This window comes from Myxocyprinus asiaticus, chromosome 41 (assembly GCF_019703515.2).
Source record: "Myxocyprinus asiaticus isolate MX2 ecotype Aquarium Trade chromosome 41, UBuf_Myxa_2, whole genome shotgun sequence".
Classification (NCBI taxonomy): Eukaryota; Metazoa; Chordata; class Actinopteri; order Cypriniformes; family Catostomidae; genus Myxocyprinus; species Myxocyprinus asiaticus.
In genome coordinates, this window is record NC_059384.1 from 18,676,195 (window position 1) to 18,696,717 (window position 20,523).

The window sequence follows — 20,523 nt, forward strand, 5'->3', positions numbered from 1 at the left end:
CGTAATGTGTTTCATCAGAAAGTGCGTAGAGGACGTCGTTCCGACCAGAACAATACGGATCTATCTGAACCAGAAGCCATGGATTAATAGCGATGTTCACGCGGCACTTAATGTGCGGACCTCTGCTTTTAATTCCGGGAACGCGGAGGAGCATAAGCAAGCCAGTTGCATCAGAACAGCAAAACGTCAGTACAGGAACAAGATTGAAGGACAGTTTAACACCACCAACTCTAGAAGCATGTGGCAGGGAATTAACATCATCACGGACTTTAAAGGGAATAAAAACTCCACCATGAACACCGCTGCATCTCTCCCGGATGAGCTAAATACTTTTTATGCTCGTTTTGAGGGAAATAACACCGCCCTCGCGGAGAGAGCTCTATCAGCCGAAGCTACAGAGATTAGTTCACTCTCCATCTCTGTAGCGGATTTAACCCGATCCTTCCGACGGGTGACTATCCGCAAAGCCACGGGTCCAGACGGCATTCCGGGCTGCGTCATCAGAGCGTGCGCAAACCAACTGGCTGGTGTTTTTATGGACATTTTCAACCTTTCCCTCTCTTTGTCTGTAGTCCCCACATGCTTCAAAACATCCACCATTGTGCCTGTTCCAAAGCAATCAAAAATCACTTGCTTAAATGACTGGCGTCCTGTTGCTCTGACCCCCATCATCAGCAAATGCTTTGAGAGACTATTCAGAGATTACATCTGCTCTGTGCTGCCTCTCTCTCTTAACCCATTGCAGTTTGCTTACCGCAACAACCGCTCCACTGATGATGCCATTGCATCTACAATACACACTGCTCTCTCCCACCTGGAAAAAAGAACACTTATGTGAGAATGCTGTTTGTAGACTACAGCTCAGCATTCAACACCGTAGTGCCCTCCAAGCTTGATGAGAAACTCCGGGCTCTGGGCTTAAACAGCTCACTGTGCAGCTGGATCCTAGACTTCCTGTCAAGCAGACGCCAGGTGGTTAGAATAGGCAGCAACATCTCCTCATCACTGACCCTCAACACTGGAGCCCCACAGGGCTGTGTTCTCAGCCCACTCTTGTATTCCTTGTACACACGACTGTGTGGCAACACATAGCTCCAATGCCATCATTAAGTTTGCTGATGACACGATGGTGGTAGGTCTTATCACTGACAATGATGAAACAGCCTACAGAGAGGAGGTGCACACTCTGACACACTGGTGTCAGGAGCACAACCTCTCCCTCAACATCAGTAAGACAAAGGAGCTTATGGTGGACTTCAGAAGAAAAGACAGAGAACACAGTCCCATCACCATCAATGGAGCACCAGTGGAGAGAGTCAGCAGCTTCAAGTTCCTGGGTGTCCACATCACTGAGGAACTCACATGGTCCATCCACACTGAAGTCATTGTGAAGAAGGCTCATCAGCACCTCTTCTTCCTGAGATGGCTGAGGAAGTTTGGAATGAACCGCCACATCCTCACACGGTTCTACACCTGCACTGTAGAGAGCATCGTGACTGGCTGCATCTCCGCCTGGTACAGCAATAGCACCACCCACAACTGCAAAGCACTGTAAAGGGTGGTGCGAACTGCCAGACACATCATCGGAGGTGAGCTTCCCTCCCTCCAGGACATATATACCAGGTGGTGTGTGAAAAAAGCTCGGAGGATCATCAGAGACTCCAGCCACCCGAGCCATGGGCTGTTCTCACTGCTACCATCAGGCAGGCAGTATCACAGCATCAGGACCCGCACCAGCCGACTTCATGATAGCTTCTTCCCCCAAGCAATCAGACTTTTGAACTCTTGATCTCCCACGATCAAAATACATCAGCACTGCACTTTATTACTCTTACTCTAATATCTCACACCAGACTGTCATAAATTATATTATTATTATATTATATTCTCTCTTAACAACTTACTATCAACCGACAGCCTGAATGTCAATACAGTACAATACAACCTACTGTACTTTCTATATATACTATTTATACTTTTTTATTGAATAATGTGTGTCTATATTGTGTGTATTATATACTGTACAGTGTATGTTATTATTTGTATATTATGTTGTGTGTAATTATGTGTATATTAGACTTTAAATTGTGTTGTGTTAATCTGATGTTTATTGTAAATTGGTATATGTCTTATCACTGTCACGACTGCTATGTTGCTCGGAACTGCACCCAAGAATTTCACACACCAATGCACTTGTGTATATGGTTGTGTGACAATAAAAGTGATTTGATTTGATTTGATTATGATGTTTCATGTTTGTGTGATAAATATTTGCGGAGTTTCAGTTAATTTTTGTGACGTGTTTCAGAAAGATGCTCATGGAGACAGAGATGGCTGAAAGCGCACCCTGTTTATTTTCTTTATTTTACAAAAGCACAAGGTTTTGTTGTTATTGTGAGTGTACACAAATAAAAGTAGACCCTTTATAGTCTCTAATGATGTCTTACACTTATCTGTATGCCCAAATATGACGGAGTATTTTAAGTTGTTTCTGCTGTTATGAGAAAATAAATCCAGCAGGATGCGCCGGCATCAGCTTTTCAGAGTAGCTTCTTTTAGCCACTCTGATTTCCTTAGTAAGTGTGTTCCTGGCCTGGTTGTACAAGGTTTTATCCCCAGTTCTGTAAGCATCCTCTTTGGCATGACAAAGCTGTCTGAGTTTTCCTGTAAACCATGGTTTATCATTATTGAATAATAAAAATGTCCTAGTAGGGATGCAAATATCCTCACAGAAACTGATATATGATGTCACAGTATCTGTGAGCTCATCCAGGTCTGTGGCTGCAGCTTCAAAAACACTCCAATCAGTGCTGTCAAAACAGGCTTGTAGTTCCAGCTCTGCTTCTTTGGTCCATCTCTTTACAGTCCTTACTACAAGCTTAGCTGATTTAAGTTTCTGCTTGTAGGTCTGGAGAAGATGAAGGAGACAGTGATCAGAGAGTCCTAAAGCTGCACGTGGGACAGAGCGATGTGCATCCTTTATAGTGGTGTAGCATTGGTCCAACATATTTATTTCTCTTGTGAGACATGTGATGTGTTGTTTGTATTTTGGCAGTTCATGGGTGAGGTTAGCTTTATTAAAATCTCCCAAAATAATGATAAGAGAGTCCAGGTGTTGTTGCTCCGTGTCTGTGATGAGATCAGCCAGCTGTTGCAATGCTGCATTCACGCATGCTTGTGGTGGGAGACAAACACTTACCAGAATAAACAAGGAAAACTCCCGTGATGAGTAGAAAAGCTTACAGTTGTTGAAGAGCATCTCTAAATTAGGGCAGCACATATTCTTCAATGCTGTTACATCCGTATACCAACTTTCGTTGATTTAAAAGCATGTTCCACCGCCTCTCGTTTTCCCCGATAACTCTGAACAGCTGAAAGCCCGGCAGATGTAACATGCTGTCTGGGATGGCTTCATTCAGCCAGGTTTCCGTGAAACACAGAGCAGCTGAGTTAGAAAAGTACTTATTTGTTGAGTGAGCAGAAGCAGTTCATCCATTTTGTTGGCGAGGGAGCGGACATTCGCCAGATGAATACTCGGCAGTGGAGTCCTAAAGCTGTGTTGACGAAGCTTCACAAGTGCGCAGGCTCGCTTCCCTCACGTGCGTCTTTTGGATCGCTTGTAGAACACCGCTGAGCTTCCAACTAAGATGTCTAATAAAACAACTGTATAATCAAACACCAGCAAAAAAATTATCAGGTATGCTCTGCTGAATATTCAGCAGTTCATCCCTGGTGAAACTGATTGGGAAAGAGTGACAAAAAACATGACAAACAAACAAAAGTAACAAAAATGCTAGAGAGCTCCACACCGAAGCAGCCATCTGCGGCACCATCTTTTTGCATGGCACCATGGACTCTATCAAATACCAACAGATAAAAAAATCAAAACCTGACTGCCTCTGCCAGACAGCTTAAAATGGGCCCTGGTTGGATCTTTCAGTAGGACAATGATCCAAAACGCACATCAAAATCAACACAAAAATGGTTCACTGACCACAAAATCAAAGTTCTGCCATGGCCACAAGTGCGCCGGCTCGCTTCCCTCACGTGCGTCTTTTGGATCGCTTGTAGAGCACTGCTGAGCCTCCAACTAAGATGTCTAATAAAACAACTGTATAATCAAACACCAGCAAAAAATTATCAGGTATGCTCTGCTGAATATTCAGCAGTTCATCCCTGGTGAAACTGATTGGGAAAGAGTGACAAAAAACATGACAAACAAACAAAAGTAACAAAAATGCTAGAGAGCTCCACACCGAAGCAGCCATCTGCGGCACCATCTTTTTGCATGGCACCATGGACTCTATCAAATACCAACAGATGAAAAATCAAAACCTGACTGCCTCTGCCAGACAGCTTAAAATGGGCCCTGGTTGGATCTTTCAGTAGGACAATGATCCAAAACGCACATCAAAATCAACACAAAAATGGTTCACTGACCACAAATTCAAGGTTCTGCCATGGCCATCCCAGTCCCCTGACCTGAACTCCATAGAAAACCTGTGAGTCCACCAGTGTGGACATCAGAATTTGAAGGATATGTAGAGATTCTGTATGGAGGAATGGTCTCAGATCCCTTGCCATGTGTTCTCCAACTTCATTAGGCATTATAGGAGTAGACTCAGAGCTTGCAATCTTGGCAAAGGTAGATTGCACAAAGTATTGAATAAAATGGTGCCAATAATTGTGCCACACATATATTTGACAAAAATATTTGTTTTTTGATAAAACTTGTGTTGTATTTGCAATTGTTTAATATCCATTAGAGCATTTTTTCCCAAACTGGGGTACGTAAGGTGACAATGAATGAATGAACGTTACATTTATATAGCGTTTTTCTGGCACTACACTCAAAGCGCTTTACACAGTGAACAGGGGACTCTCCTCAACCACCACCAGTGTGCAGCATCCACCTGGATGATGCAATGGCAACCAGGTTGCATTTCTTTTATAGTCAGACAGAACAAACACACTTTTCAAGCAAAGCATTATACTGTGTGTGTGTGTGTGTGTGTGTGTGTGTGTGTGTATATATATATATATATATATATATATATATATATATTTAAGCAATATCACATGAGCAAGAGTGTGATATGGCCCTACATCAGCACTGCTGTGATTTGGCCGTAGGTAATCACAGCAGTGCTGATTTAGGGCCATATAGCATGATTGTGAGTGTGATATTGCTTATATACAAGTACATTTAAAAAAATTAGGAAAAAGTGAGTACGGTCAAAAAAAGGAATTTGTGCATGGAACTACTTGCTTACGCGACAGATCAGAATCTGCCGTTGCTGGTTCAAACCAAATGACACGTCCAAGCCTTCTTTGTAATTTAAAAATGTCACTTCAGAAATAGTATCATGGCTTGTGCTGTTTCTAACAAGTTATTGGATAAACAAGGATGGATGTGTGTATGTGTGTGTGTGTGTGTGTGTGTGTGTGTGTGTGAGAGAGAGAGAGAGAGAGAGAGGGAGAGAAAGAGAGAGAGATGGAGCATGTGCGATCACCTGTTGCCAGTCCCAAGCAGTGATGCTGTCAGCTTTCTGAAGATCAGCTTTCTCAATGGAAAAATAGCCATCCAAGCGGGGGTACAGTAGCTCTTAACACATATGCACTGCTCTTACACTTTAGTTTAGAACGGCACGAACACAAGCGGAGTGATACACACAGTGAAGTGTCCAAGTGCTGATGGTGTGAGACCATCAGTGTTCATGGAACGTCTCTTTTCCAATCAGATTCGAGGACCGGAACTAACTGTTGTGTGTATATATATATATATACTATGCTTTAAATGATAAAACTAGTTCCCTATCTGTCACTCACTCGACGTTGTGTCGATGTAGTGACACTAGGGGTCACTCTTGGGAGCCCCAAACACCTCTGCTTTTTTTAAAAAAGGCCAATGAGAATTGGCGAGTGGATTTTCATGCCACTCCCCTGGACATACGGGTATAAAAGAGCTGGTATGCAGCCACTAATTCAGATTTTCTCTTCGGAGCCAAGCGGTTCTATTCATTGAAGCTGAATTCATCCGCGAAGTTCATTCGCCTCATCTGCTAGATTCTACGGCGCATTTCAGCAGCTTCTCCCCCTCTGCACCCATGGAGTGCAGAGAACGCCCCTGGGCACTTCGGCAGAAACAACTAAAAGAGTATATTCAAAAAAGAGTATACTTTCTTTCTAAAAGAACGGCACACACGGAACGTCTTTTTAAAGATGCCTTTCTGTTTGTGTGTTATTCCTGGTTGCTGTCGATATCTCTCTGCCTCTGATGGCCACGATCACTGTCTTTTTTTTTTTTCTTTTTCTCCCAATTTGGAATGCCCAATTCCCAATGCGATCTAAGTCCTCGTGGTCGCATAGTGATTCGCCTCAGTCCGGGTGGTGGAGGACGAACCCAGTTGCCTCCATGTCTGAGACAGTCATATCATGTTATCATGTGGCTTGTTGAGCGCGTTGCCACGGAGAAATAGCGCGTGTGGAGGCTTCACGCCATCCACCGTGGCAACCATGCTCAATTCACCATGCGCCCCACCGAGAACAAACCACATTATAGAGACCACTAGGAGATTACCCCATGTGACTCTACCCTCCCTAGCAACCGGGCCAGTTTGGTTGCTTAGGAGACCTGGCTGGAGTCACTCAGCATGCCCTGGGATTCGAACTAGTGAACTAGCGAACTCCAGGGGTGGTAGCCAGCGTACTTTACCACTGAGCTACCCAGGCCCCCCACACGATCACTGTCTTACGTGTCTGGGCACTGACCACGCGGAGACATCGTTCGTGGATGAGTCATGTCCTCATTGCTAGAACATGACCATGGCAACGTTGCGGTCGCCACCCAAGCGGCTCCCCGCACCAGTCCTTCTACCTACTGTACGGGTTTGAGGCTGCGTCGGTTAGCACTGGGGGCGATTTGGGGACATCAATGGGACCATCTCTGCCGGGTATCCCCCCACGGACCAGCACGCTCGCTTGCCCTGATCGGGCTCTTGCACAAGACCGCCGGCTCGTCTCAGCACGAGTTCAACTTCTCGTTCGGAGCTCCGGAAGACAATGAGTTATCGAGCGCAGCATCGGAGAGCGGGCTCATCCAGTCTGACACAGAGGCTTTGGCTGGGCTTCCTCCTTCAGGAACGGTCGCCCAGTCTCACACCAATGCAGAAATGATGGACATGCTTTCCTGGGCAGCTGCGAGCGTCGGGCTAGAGTGGAACCCTCCACTCTCCCCTGAACCCTTGCGGCTCAATGATTGGTTCCTGGACACGGGGCGTGCCCACGGCCATGCCCCGCCCCCGTTCCTTTCTTCCCGAAAGTGCATGAGGAGCTGACAAGATCGTGGGAGACACCTTTTACTGCCCGGTCCCGGTCTTTCAGCTCCCCTGCGCTCACTACCCTCGATGGTGGAGCGGCTAGGGGGTATTCGGTGATCCCCCAGGTGGATAAGGTGCTCGCTGTGCACTTGTGTCCACCAGAAGCTCCCGTCCAGGGCCTGTAGGTTTACGTCATCCCTGATGACTGTGGCCTGCAGTGCCGCTGGACAAGCCGCCTCCGCCCTGCACGCCATGGCTCTCCTGCAAGTACACCAAGCCAAGGCGCTAAAAGAACTGCACAAGGGTAGTTCTGACCCGGGATTGATGCAGGAACTGCGCTCGGCGACTGACCTCGCTCTCTGGGCAAAGAAGGTCACGGCGTGATCTCTCAGGCAGGCGATGTCCACCCTAGTGGTCCAGGAGCGCCACCTTTGGCTCAACTTGGTCGAGATGGGAGAGGCGGACAAGGCACGGTTTCTCGATGCCCCCATTTCCCAGGTTGGCCTGTTTGGCGACACCGTAGAGGACTCAGCAGTTCTCTGTGGTGAAGAAGAGACGGAGGTTTACAACATATCCTGCCCCGGCACGGCTTAAGACAGTGCACACTGTCTGCTTGTCGCCAAGGGCGTCCTCCTGCAGCAACAATACCGGCTCAGCCGCAGCCCGCCCTGTGGCTCAGCTCTGGCGTGGAGCCCTCCACAGGAAGCAGACACTACCCGTCTCGTGGCCAGACGCTAAGAACCCGAGGAAGGCTTCGAAGCGCCCCCGAGATGGGTGACCCAGGGGCGAGGAGACCCACTTCTCTGGGGCTGGTCGACAGACCACTCCATCCCCCAGTGGAGGGCCGGGAGGAGAATCTTTTGTCGCCGCATGCCCAGGAGGCTGCGGCACCCAAAATCCTGACAGAAGAATGGTTCCCTCATCTCCTGGGTCACATATCCGGTGTGCACGGCTGTCGTCACGACCACCGTCCACCGTCCCATTTTGGCAGGTATGGCGCTCCAGCGACGGACCCCCCACCCCTGTGCGCCCACCTGTGGCACAGACATGCCCACACGGGGTTGGTTCCAGTGGACTACGGGGACGAGATTCCTCCTCCCCCCTCCTCGTCCAATCTTATGGTGGGCGGCAGGAGCCAGGTAAGTGCTTCGATGTCCCTGGACTCAGCATGGCCACGGGGCTTGAGTCCCCTCGACGTGGCACCTCGAGGCCCCACCCGCTGGTACGTCCGACGTGATCTTTCCCCTGGTCCCCCTTGCCCGGAGTTTGGGCACATGGCTCGCGCTTTCTAAACTGTCACGATGGCTGACCAGGACCGTCCGACTCGTCTATGCGATTCAATTCACCAGGCGCTGCTACCTTGTGTGTGGAGACCACTACCCTTCTGCGCAAGGGCGCGATAGAGCCTGTCCCTCCAGCCGAGATGAAGAAAGGGTTCTACAGCACTTAATTTATCATACCGAAGAAAGGCGGTGGGTTGCGACCAATCCTGGATCTGCAAGTACTGAACCGGGCTTTGCACAGACTCCCGTTCAAGATGCTGACGCAAAAACGCATACTAGCGAGCGTCCGGCATCAAGATTGTTTCACGGAGGTAGACCTGAAGGATGCGTACATTCACGTCTTGGTCTTACCTCGACACAGACCCATCCTGCAGTTTGCCTTCGAAGGTCAGGCGTACCAGTACAAGGTCCTCCCCTTCAGCCTGTCCCTGCCCCCCGCATCTTCACGAAGGTCGCAGAGGCTGCCCTTGCCCCGCTAAGGGAAGTGGGCATCCGCATCCTCAACTATCTTGACGACTGGCTAATCCTAGCTCATGCTCGAGAGCTGCAGTGCGCACACAGGGACCTCGTGCTCCGGCACCTCAGCCGACTGGGGCTTCGGATCAACTGTGAAAAGAGCAAGCTCTCCCCGGTTCAGGGCATCTCTTTTCTTGGCTTGGAGTTGGACTCAGTCTCGATGACAACACGCCTCACGAATGAGTGCGCACAGTCAGTGCTGAACTGTCTGAAGGTGTTCAGATGGAGAACAGTGGTTCCACTGAAACTTTTTCAGAAGCTCCTTGGGCATATGGCATCCTCAGCGGCGGCCACACCGCTCGGGTTGATGCATATGAGACCGCTTCAGCACTGACTTCAGACTTGAATCCCGAGATGGGCATGGCGCCGCGGGACACATCGCGTTGCCATCACGCCAATCTGTCGCCACCTCTTCAGCCCTTGGACCGACCTTGCATTTCTACGGGCAGGGGTTCCCCTAGAGCAGGTCTCCAGGTGCATCGTGGTTACAACAGACGCCTCCAAGATGGGCTGGGGCACCATTTGCAATGGGCACACAGCCGCCGGCTCCTGGACTGGCCCGCGGCTGCGTTGGCACATCAACTGCCTAGAGTTGTTGGCAGTACTGCTCGCCCTGTGGAGGTTTCGGCCATTGATCCAGGGCAAGCATGTGTTGGTCTGGACGGACAACACAGCATCGGAAGCGTATATCAAATGCCAAGGTGGTCTACGCTCCCGAGTTGCATGTCACAACTCGCCCGCCATCTCCTCCTCTGGAGTCAGCAGCGCCTCAAGTCGCAACGAGCCACTCACATCCCGGGCGACCTCAGCACCGCTGCAGATGCACTGTCACGTCAGGTTACCCTCAGGGGAGAGTGGAGATTCCACCCTCAGGTGGTCCAGCTGATTTGGAGTCGATTCGGTCGAGCACAGGTAGACCTGTTTGCTTCCCGGGAATCCTCCCACTGCCCGCTTTGGTACGCCCTGACTGAGGCACCCCTCGGTATAGATGCGCTGGCACACAGCTGGCCCCCTGGACTATGCAAATACGCATTTCCCCCAGTGAGCCTACTTGTACAGACCCTGTGCAAGGTCAGGGAGGACGAGGAGCAGATCATCCTAGTACCACCCTACTGGCCCACCCAGACGTGGTTCTCGGATCTCACGCTCCTTGTGACAGCCTCCCCACCTGGCGAATTCCCCTGAGGAAGACCTTCTTTCTCAGGGATGGGGTACCATCTAGCACCCGTGACCAGACCTCTGGAATCTCCACGTCTGGCCCCTGGACGGGACGCGTAAGACCTAAGTGGCCTACCGCCCGCGGTGGTAGACACGATCACTCAGACTAGGGCTCCCTATATGAGGCACCTGTATGCCTTGAAGTGGCGTCTGTTCGCTAAGTGGTGTTCTTCCCGGCGTGAAGACCCCCAGAGATGCGCAGTCGGATCAGTGCTTTCCTTCCTGCAGAAGAGGCTGGAGGGTCGGCTGTCCCCTTCCACCCTGAAGGTGTATGTAGCCGTTATTTCGGCTCATCATGATGCAGTAGATTGTAAGTATTTGGGGAAGCATGACTTGATCATCAGGTTCCTGAGAGGTGCTAGGTGGTTGAATCCCTCCAGACCATGCCTTGTCCCCTCGTGTGACCTCTTCGTAGTCCTTCTGGGTCCACAGTGAGCTCCCTTTGAGCCCTTGGAGTCAGCTGAGCTTAGGGCACTCTCTTTGAAGACTGCCCTCCTGACTGCGCTCACTTCCATATAAAGTGTAGGGGACCTGCAGGTGTTCTCTGTCAGCGAATCGTGCCTGGAGTTCGGTCCGGGTTACTCCCACGTGATCCTGAGACCCCGACCGGGCTATGTGCCCAAGGTTCCCACAACTCCTTTTAGGGATCAGGTGGTGGACCTGCAAGCGCTCCCCGAGGAGGAGGCAGACCCAGCATTGGCGTTGTTGTGTCCGGTGGGAGCTTTACACATCTATTTGGATCGCACGCAGAGCCTTAGAAGCTCCGAGCAGCTCTTTGTTTGCTTTGGTGGACAGCAGAAAGGAGGCTCTGTCTCCAAATAGAGGATCGCCCACTGGGTCATCAACGTCATCACGATGGCATATCAGGCTCAGGACGTGCCACCCCCTGCGGGGTTACGAGCCCACTTCACCAGGAGTGTGGCGGTCTCCTGGGCCCTGGCCAGTGGTGCCTCTTTGGCAGACATCTGCAGAGCAGCGGGTTGGGCAACACCCAACTCTTGACTCCCAGTCGTGTTCAAAGACTGTGATCCTTTGATGAATTTCCTCCTTAGCCCTCTGGCAGTTGAGTTTGCGGAGAAACTCGCTGACTGGCCCAGTACGTGCGCTAATGAGCCCCTGTACTGTGGTAGGTGCTCCACATGTGCTGATTCCCCGAAGGCGACCCCATGTGATATTTTCCGCAAAATTTCCCTGACGGCAAACTGTGTCTTCCTTGGACAGAGGCCCCTCTGCCCCCGGTCGCCATGCTCTTTAGTAACTCCTCCCCCTTCGGGTAGGACCTACCATGGGACCTCTCCACATGACATACTTCCAACAAGACTCGGTAAGACCATGTGACGTATTCCACTCAAAATACCCCCCTCTTTTTGGACGGGGTGTGGTCTCCGTGGTGTCTTCCCCTTGGGAGGGACACCCTCTGACGATGACACTTATGGCTCCCAGTCAGTTAACAAATTCCACTCTTTTTGGGGAGAAAAGAGAGGGAAAAGAGGCCTCGACTGGGCTAGCCTGTCCCTGTAGTTGGGCAGTCGACTTGTTCCTGATGGACCGTTCGACACCCATAAGAGCGTTGGGGGAGGTTATGTGATGGCCTGGTGCGCTGGCTACGAGGCACACAGCAGTCTGCCCATCACACACCGCCAGTTCACTTAACACAGTTCAGCTAGTTGTGGCGTTCTGTATAGGGACCCCTAGTGTCACTACATTGACACAACGTCGAGTGAGTGACAGATAGGGAACGTTCCTGGTTCCGGTCTTACTTTCGTAACCTCCGTTCCCTGATGGAGGGAACGAGACATTGTGTCCCTCTTGCCACATCGCTGAACTACCCGCTGAAATGGCCGGGACCTGGTCTCGGCTCCTCAGCACAAAACCTGAATGAGTGGTTGCATACCAGCTCCTTTTATACCCGTATGTCCGGGGGAGTGGCATGCAAAATCCACTTGCCAATTCTCATTGGCCTTTTTTCAAAAAAGCAGAGGTGTTTGGGGCTCCCAAGAGTGACCCCTAGTGTCACTACATCGACACAACGTCTCGTTCCCTCCATCAGGGAACGGAGGTTACGAAAGTAACCAGGACGATATGCTGTTCAAAATAAAGACAGAAAGTATTTGGACACTTTCTGGTTGTCAAACTATAGAGGGACATGTCCATAGTTAGTGTCATGAAATACATCTTTGGTTACTCTGCTAGGATACCTGTGAGAAATGAACGCATACAGTACATCCACTAAAAATCAGAGTGATTGCAAAAATGGCTCTGAAAAGTTAGTTCTGAGAAAATGTCTATCATTTTGTTTGCAGATGCCACTGTTGTAATGATAGTCATACATTTTGAGTGTGGCTTTTAGTATCCATACTTTATTGTGGTCACTGTATCTCATCGTTTATTGCACATCTCATGAAGACATATCATTTGCACACTGAGAATGTGTTCTCAATCTGTTATCAAAAGTGGTGCATTTGTGATTACTCCTACTGCTAAATCAACACCATCATTAATATTTTAATTTAGCACATATCAAAACCTAATCAATAATTTGGTCTATAAACCAAGAGAATAAACATGGCACATCAATCTTATTGGTGGAAAGGGACATTATGACATCTGTATTTTCCTGTAGTTCCCAACTACATTACCTGCTAATGCTGATTATATGTGACTTCAGAGAATGATGTAAATAGTCTGAGAAGCAATCAAGTGCCACCAAGAACTGTGAGTTTGCAAAATATATACATGCATAATTATGCAGTGTCAATAGGAAAAATGTAATCAAGAGACAGTGTTATTATTATTTATGAAAACTAAATTAAAAACTAAGTGAAAATATGTTTGTTTTTGTTTGTATGTAAAATGAAATAAAAAAATAAAATAAAGCTAACATAATTGGTATATATATATATATATATATATATATATATATATATATATATATATATATATATTCATATTCAAAGTAAAACAGAAATAAAAACAACATAAATTATTCAAACTTTAATAACCCTGCCGAGAGACCGATTTACATTCATAACTTCCTGTATGTATCATTCAGTGCCGCTCCGCAATAAGCAGAAAGGCTTTGTCAGCAAGTAACATCCAGCTGCAATTTTCTACCTCCTCACTGTAGTTTATCATCTGATCCCAGCTGCAGTTTATCTGTGAACTTCACCATGTTTTTTCCATCTAAGTAATCTAGAGAACAGTCACTCAACCCATAATTTTTAAAAAAAAATAGGCATGACAGTCAACTCTGAGGTGCTAATCTTTTCTCTTCTCTCTTCCATTCTCTCTCTCTCTCTCTCTCTCTCTGTCTCTCTCTCTCTCTCTCACTCTCTCTCTCTCTCACCAACAGGGGCAGATGTGATTAATTTTGATGGGCAGGGGGTGATCTCTTACCGCTTTAAAATGAAGAAGATGAAGATTTTGAAGGACGTGATTGCGCTGAAGTTTAAAACATCAGATAGTGACGGGGTGATTCTGCACGGCGAGGGTCAACAGGGCGATTACATCACCCTGGAGTTGAGAAGAGGCAGACTTCTGCTGCAGATAAACCTCGGTAAAACTGATATTGAGACCTATTAGACCTCTGCTGTGTGGGAGATGTGTTGTGAAGTATGTTTATGTTCATAGTGTGCTTGTGCACTCAGGAATTTGTGTGTGTATTAGTCATTTTGTGTTTACCTTGATGTGAATTATACAATGTATGTACTACTGTACGTACATCGCTTTGTTCTCACCTTATGTATTGAATTCTTGCATGCTGTCTCATATTATTTCATTGATTTCTTGATCCCCATAAAGAAAGAAAATGACATTTAATATCTCATGGACTTTAAATTGCAGGCCTATCCAGATGGGAGATAAAATATCCATCCACTTCGGGCTGAATGATATAGCTTAAAAAATTATATCTCTATTTTTTCCCTTTTGAAGATATACAATATATCTCTTTATTTATGCATTTGCTCTGAAATGACTTAAAAGGGTGTTGTTGTTTTTTTTATTATTATTATTTATTTTTCATATTGAGGAAGCTTCATTTCAGCCAAACAGCCATTGTTATAAAGTTGATTCAAAAAGTTTTAATGCAATAACTAAAATTTAAAGACCATTAAAGTTTTTTCATAAAAACAGTCATATAATTGTAAAACATGATCATTTCCCACCCTCATTCAGACCCTCTGTCAGAAATGCTCGGTTTTGGTGCTGCCTCTCCTTTAAGACTTGACACTATACACCCACTGCTATGATTGGCTTTCTGCTCTTGACTGACCTACTTTCTCTGCTTGCCATCTCACTGCTCACCACTACTGGGTGGGTCACAGAGGTGATAAGGTAAATTAGGCTTTGATATGTTGTTGTGGAGGTGGTCAGATGCAAATGTCTACCACAGTGTGACATCACAATGTGGAGGAAGTAGAGAATGAGTTGTTTTGACAGATTGGTTTCAACAAATACTCTTTTTGCAGTGAGGAGGAAGTTTTGAGTTCTGAAATTTACAGTATGATTTTATAGTACAATGACTTCTTATATGTCAAAAGATGAAAGAAAATTTTATTCTTCATGTCATGACCCCTTTAATGAACACAAGCATTTGCACCAATTTAAAGGTGCACTCAGTAATATTTTCCTCCTTAAAAAGTTTAACTCCTAAAGGCATGAATTTTAATTTTGCAATATATGTAGGTAATCATGACCACTCACATTAAAATGAAGACTCCAGTCATATCAGTAACCTTATAAAAGCTGTTTTATTCTACAACCCCAATTCCGAAAAAGTTGGGACAGTATGAAAAAGGGAATAAAGACAAAAAGGAGTGATTTGTAAATTATATTCACCCTTTGCTATATTGAAAGAACTACAACTACACATTATATGATGTTTTACCTTGTGAATTTCATAGTTTTTTTTTTTTTTTTGAATGTACAGTAATTTCAAATCAGATGTTAAACAGGTGAGGCAATCGTGTCATAATACATAATACTGTATACTGTATAAGGAGCCTCCAAAAACAGCCTAGTCCTTCAAGAGCAAGGATCGTTCAAGACTTGTCAATTTGCCAACAGATGCTTAAGCAAATAATCCACAACAATGTTCCCCAAACTCAAATTGGAAGGATTTCACCCTCTACAGTGCACAATAAAGTTAAAAGATTCAAGGAATCTGATCAAATCTTGGTGTGTAAAGGGCAAGACGAAAACCATTTCTGAATGCGCGTGATCTCTGGTCCCTCAGACGTCACTGTCTTAAAAAACGGCATTCATATGTAATGGATATCATGAACATGGGCTTGGGATAACTTTAGTAAACCTTTGTTAGTCAACACCACTTACCGCTGCAACCATAGATGCAAGTTAAGACTTTACTATGCAAAGCAGAAGCCCTACATCAACACTGTCCAGAAGCGCTGCCAACATCTCTGGGTTTGGTCTCATCTTAGATTGAAAGTAGAACAGTGGATCTGTGTTTTTTGGTCTGAAGAGACCACATTTAAATTTTTTTTTTTAAAACAAAGCTGTCGTGTTATCCGGACCAAAGAGGAAAAGGGCCATCCAAGCTGTTATTAGCATCAGGTCCAAAAGCCAGTGTCTGTATGGGCCAGGGGTGTGTCAGTGCCCATGGCATGGGTAACTCGCACATCTGTGAGAACACCATGAATGCAGACAGATGTGTACAAATTTGTGAGCAACATATACTGCCATCCAGCACCATCTTTTCCAGGAACATCCCTGCATTTTCCAGCAGGACAACATCAAACCACATACTGCCCAGACTTCAAGTGCATGGCTGTGTAAGCAGAGAGTTTGGGTGCTAGATTGGCCTGCCTGCAATCCTGACCTGTCTCCAATTGAGAATTTGTGGCGCATTATGAAGCACACCATACGGCAATGAAGACCCCGTACAATTGTGCAGCTAAAAACCTACATAATGGATGAGTGGGGTAAAATTCCACTTTCTAAACTTAACAAACTTTTGTCTTCAGTGCCCAAATGCTTAATAAGTGTTATTAGAAGAAATGGTGATGTTTCACAGTGGTAAACACTTGACTGTCTCAACTTTTTTTGGAGCGTGTTGCAATCATCTGATTTGAAATTACTGTACATTTAAAAAAAAAAAAAAAAAAAAACAGTGAAATTCACAAGGTAAAACATAATATAATGTGTAGTTGTAGTGCTTTCAATATAGCAAAGGGAGAATATAATTTACAAATCACTCTTTTTTTTTTTTTTTTATCAGCATTTTTCAACTTTTTCGGAATTGAGGTTATACATGGAGAGGGTCCGCACATGGGGGCTGCCATTTTAGAATCTGTCTGTCAATGACCAGCCGAATACTACTCCCTTAATCTCAGTAAGCGTCCTGTTATTTTACACTTTAACTCATTGATTAAAGTAATCATGGCTGACTGTGAATACAACATTTCTACAATGTTATCTGAAACTGAAAACTATTGATTTTAAATGATTTTAAGCGAATTTATGTCTTTTTGTTCACATAAAGTCAGAAAAAAACAACATATGAATCCAAAATCCTTCTTTATCTGTGGTCCGACGAAGACACCAGCTTTGACCTTTGCCTCAGACAGCTTAGGGAAGAAGTCTTGAAGGTACTTGAAGGCTGCTGACTCCTTATCTAGAGCTCTGACAAATTGTTTCATAAGGCCCAATTCGATGTGCAGTGGTGGCATCAGCACCTTCCGGGGGTCCACCAGTGGCTCCCACTCGACATTGTTCCTCCCCACAGAGAACTCGGTCCGCTGCGGCCAGTCCCGCCTGTGGTAGTGCACCTTGGTGTCCCTGCTGTCCCAAAGGCAAAGATAGCAGGGAAACTTGGTAAAACCGCCTTGGAGACCCATCAGGAATGCCACCATTTTGAAGTCTCCTATGACCTCTCAGCCATACTCATCATACTTCAAGGTGTCCTGCAAGGTCTTGATGCTGTTGTAATCCTCTTTGAGGTGCACCAATGAGCCAGGAGAAGAGACGGGTACTTGTTACCATTATGGACCAGCACGGCTTTGAATATTACTTTAGTATAAATACATGTTAATTTGGATTCTTATGTTGTTTTTTTCTGACTTTATGTGAACAAAAAGACACAAATTTTCCCGTTTTCTCATTGGAAATAGGTAAATTTCAAAATATCACTGTCCTGGTCACAAAAGCAAAGTTTGTGGGGAATAATAGCCATTTTCTATACTTTTGAGGAATAAGCAATTAGGAAATAACATTTACTACCCAGGAACAAATAAATAAATAAATAAATAAATGGCTAAACAGTGTTATCATTTGTATTGTCCCAAAAACGTCCCATCGGAACTGGTTCAAGATAAATGCATGTTTCAGGAGTTGCTCCCATCAATAAGCATCCTCATTGTTCTACAGTGAAGGAGAAGTATTCATGTGATTGGTTTTAATAGTGGTCTCCTATGATTTACAAACTGTAGGCAGTAATCAGTATGGCTCCATCCTGGGCCATACATCTGTGACCAGCGGCAGTCTGCTAGATGATCATCATTGGCATTCTGTAGTAATTGAGCGCTACAGGAGAAATGTCAATTTCACCCTTGATCAGCATACTCAGCACTTCCGCACCAATGGGGAGTTTGACCACCTTGACCTGGATTATGAGGTAATGCCAAGAGAGTGAATGATTTATTGTATTTAACTTAATTTAACAAAGAGCTACATTATGGGATGCTGACACTGTTACTCCCTTAATTAGTATTTTTTACAGCATTCTCAGATAGAGTTAAAGGAATAGTTCACCCAAAAATGAAATTTCTGGCATTATTTATTCACACTCATGTCATTCCAGATATGTATGCTGTTGTTTTTATTCCCTGAAACACATACAAAAATATTTTTTTCTTGACATATGTAAATGATAATGACAGTTCTAAGTGACCACAAGCTGTCAAGCTCCAAAAAGGACACACACACACACACACACACACACACACACATACACACACACACACATGCACGCACGCACGCACACACACAAAATCACTATAAAACTAGTTGTACATATGAGTTGTGCACTTTATTCCAAGTCTTCTAAAGTCATACAATAGCTTTGTGTGAGTAAAATACTCAAATGTCAGTCATCATTCACTGATAATCTTTAACTCCGCTGCAGCTCTCAAATCATATATGACGCCTATGGTGCAAGTTGGACGCTAATAACATGTCAAACAGCATTGGTCCTTGAGTGTCTCCAGGGTCATGATGTCAAATATTAGCCTATATGAATGTTGGCCTCAGTCACCATTTACTTTCATAGTATGGATTAAGCCTAACATTTTGCATTTTTTGCAACATCTTTTGTGTTCTACAAAGGAAAGAAGGTTATATGGGTTTGGAACAGCATGAAGGTGAGTAAAGGATGATAACATATTCATTTTGTGTGAACTATTCATTTAATTTCCTCAAATAAAGTTTCATCTCACAAGAATAACACAGCATGGATAATGCAAACACAAGCACGCTAATTTGTGAGAATGTGTCCATATATTTTTATCCTGTGTTAGTTTGATCTCCTCTCGTTCCCACACAGGGTGCTAACAGATTCAAATAGAAGATCTGTAATTATCTCAAAATCCTTCAAGGATTTCAGTTGCATTTCTGTCACACTGGAGCCATCACACAATACCAAGAGCACAAGCTCTGGCTTGTTAAAAAGCCATGATGTCACACTAAGACACTTTTTTCCCAGGAAGGTTTTATTCCTGGTCACGGAACATTGGAAATTACATTCGTCTCTCTGAACAGTATTAATCCAAACTAATAATGTGTAGCAGGATGTTAGTGTTATCAAACAGAAATAATGCATATTAACACTTTCTTCAGTGAAATGTATATGAAATTGATTTTCAGTGATGTAAAAAATATGCTGTGAGAGCAAACGCTTATCTATTCAGTTGAGCTCAGACACTCCTGTCGTAGTCGGATGCTACAGGGCTGGTTTTAGCTCAGTTGGTCTGGGACAAATTGACCCCAATCTAAAGGAAATTGTCTGATTAATTGAGCTGAGGAGATATCCAAACCGGTGAGTCGTTTTCTGCTGGAGCATGGACTGAATTTACAAACAACTGCACTCATCGACTATTGTGTTTAAGTACCAATGCTTCTTGCTGGGACTCTTTTTGAGATTACATTAATGAAGTTCTCATTAAGACCAAGAAAATCTTTAAAAATTCCTTTTTTTAATCTGATTAGATTGTCTTAAATGTAATATTATAATATAAAGCATATATAGTTTATAATATATATATATATATATATATATATATATATATATATATATATATATATATATATATATGATAACATATTGTACAACCCCAATTCCGAAAAAGTTTAAAAATGCAAATAAAAACAAAAATGAGTGATTTGTAAATTACATTCACCTTTGCTATATTGAAAGCACTACAACTACACATTATATGATGTTCCCTATCTGTCACTCACTCGATGTTGTGTTGATGTAGTGACACTAGGGGTCACTCTTGGGAGCCCCGAACACCTCTGCTTTTTGAAAAAAGGCCAGTGGGAATTGGCGAGTGGAATTTGCATGCCACTCCCTCAGACATACAGGTATAAAAGGAACTGGTATGCAACCACTCATTCAGGTTTTGTGCTGAGGAGCTGAGACAAGGTCCCGGCCATTTCAGCGGGTAGTTCAGCATTGTGGCAAGAGGGACACAGCGTCTCATTCCCTCCATCATGGAACGGAAGTTACGAAAGTAACCAGGACATTCCCTATCTGTCACTCACTCGACGTTGTGTCGATGTAGTGACACTAGGGGTCCCTATACAAAACACCACAACTAGCTGAACTGTGTTAAGTGGACTGGCGGTGCGAGATGGGCAGACCACTGTGTGCCTCATAGCCAGCGCACCAGGCCGTCACATAACCTCCCCAAATGCTCTAATGAGCGTCAAACAGTCCTTCGGGAACAAGTTGACTGCCCAACAAATAGGGACAGGCTAGCCCAGCCGTGGCCTCTTTTCCAAAAATGTTTTCTCCCCAAAAAGAGTGGAATTTGTTAACCTTGGGGGGTTAAATTTGGGGGCCATAAATGTCTACGTCACGGGGGTGTTACTCCCAAGGGAAAGATACCGTGGAGACCACACCCTGCCCAGAGAAGGGGGGGTATTTCGAGTGGAAATACGTCACATGG

At 45.2% G+C, this 20,523-nt stretch overlaps 1 protein-coding gene across 2 annotated transcripts in view; it reads left to right on the forward strand.

Moving 5' to 3' along the window:
• Positions 1 to 20,523, forward strand: part of LOC127431520 (contactin-associated protein-like 2) — a 588,401-nt gene that overhangs the window by 287,088 nt on the left and 280,790 nt on the right. For both annotated transcript variants that reach the window (XM_051681959.1, XM_051681960.1), the window contains 2 exons: positions 13,689 to 13,892; positions 17,785 to 17,969. In XM_051681959.1, coding sequence (XP_051537919.1) covers positions 13,689 to 13,892; positions 17,785 to 17,969 — 389 coding nt within the window. The remainder of the gene's footprint in view (positions 1 to 13,688; positions 13,893 to 17,784; positions 17,970 to 20,523) is intronic.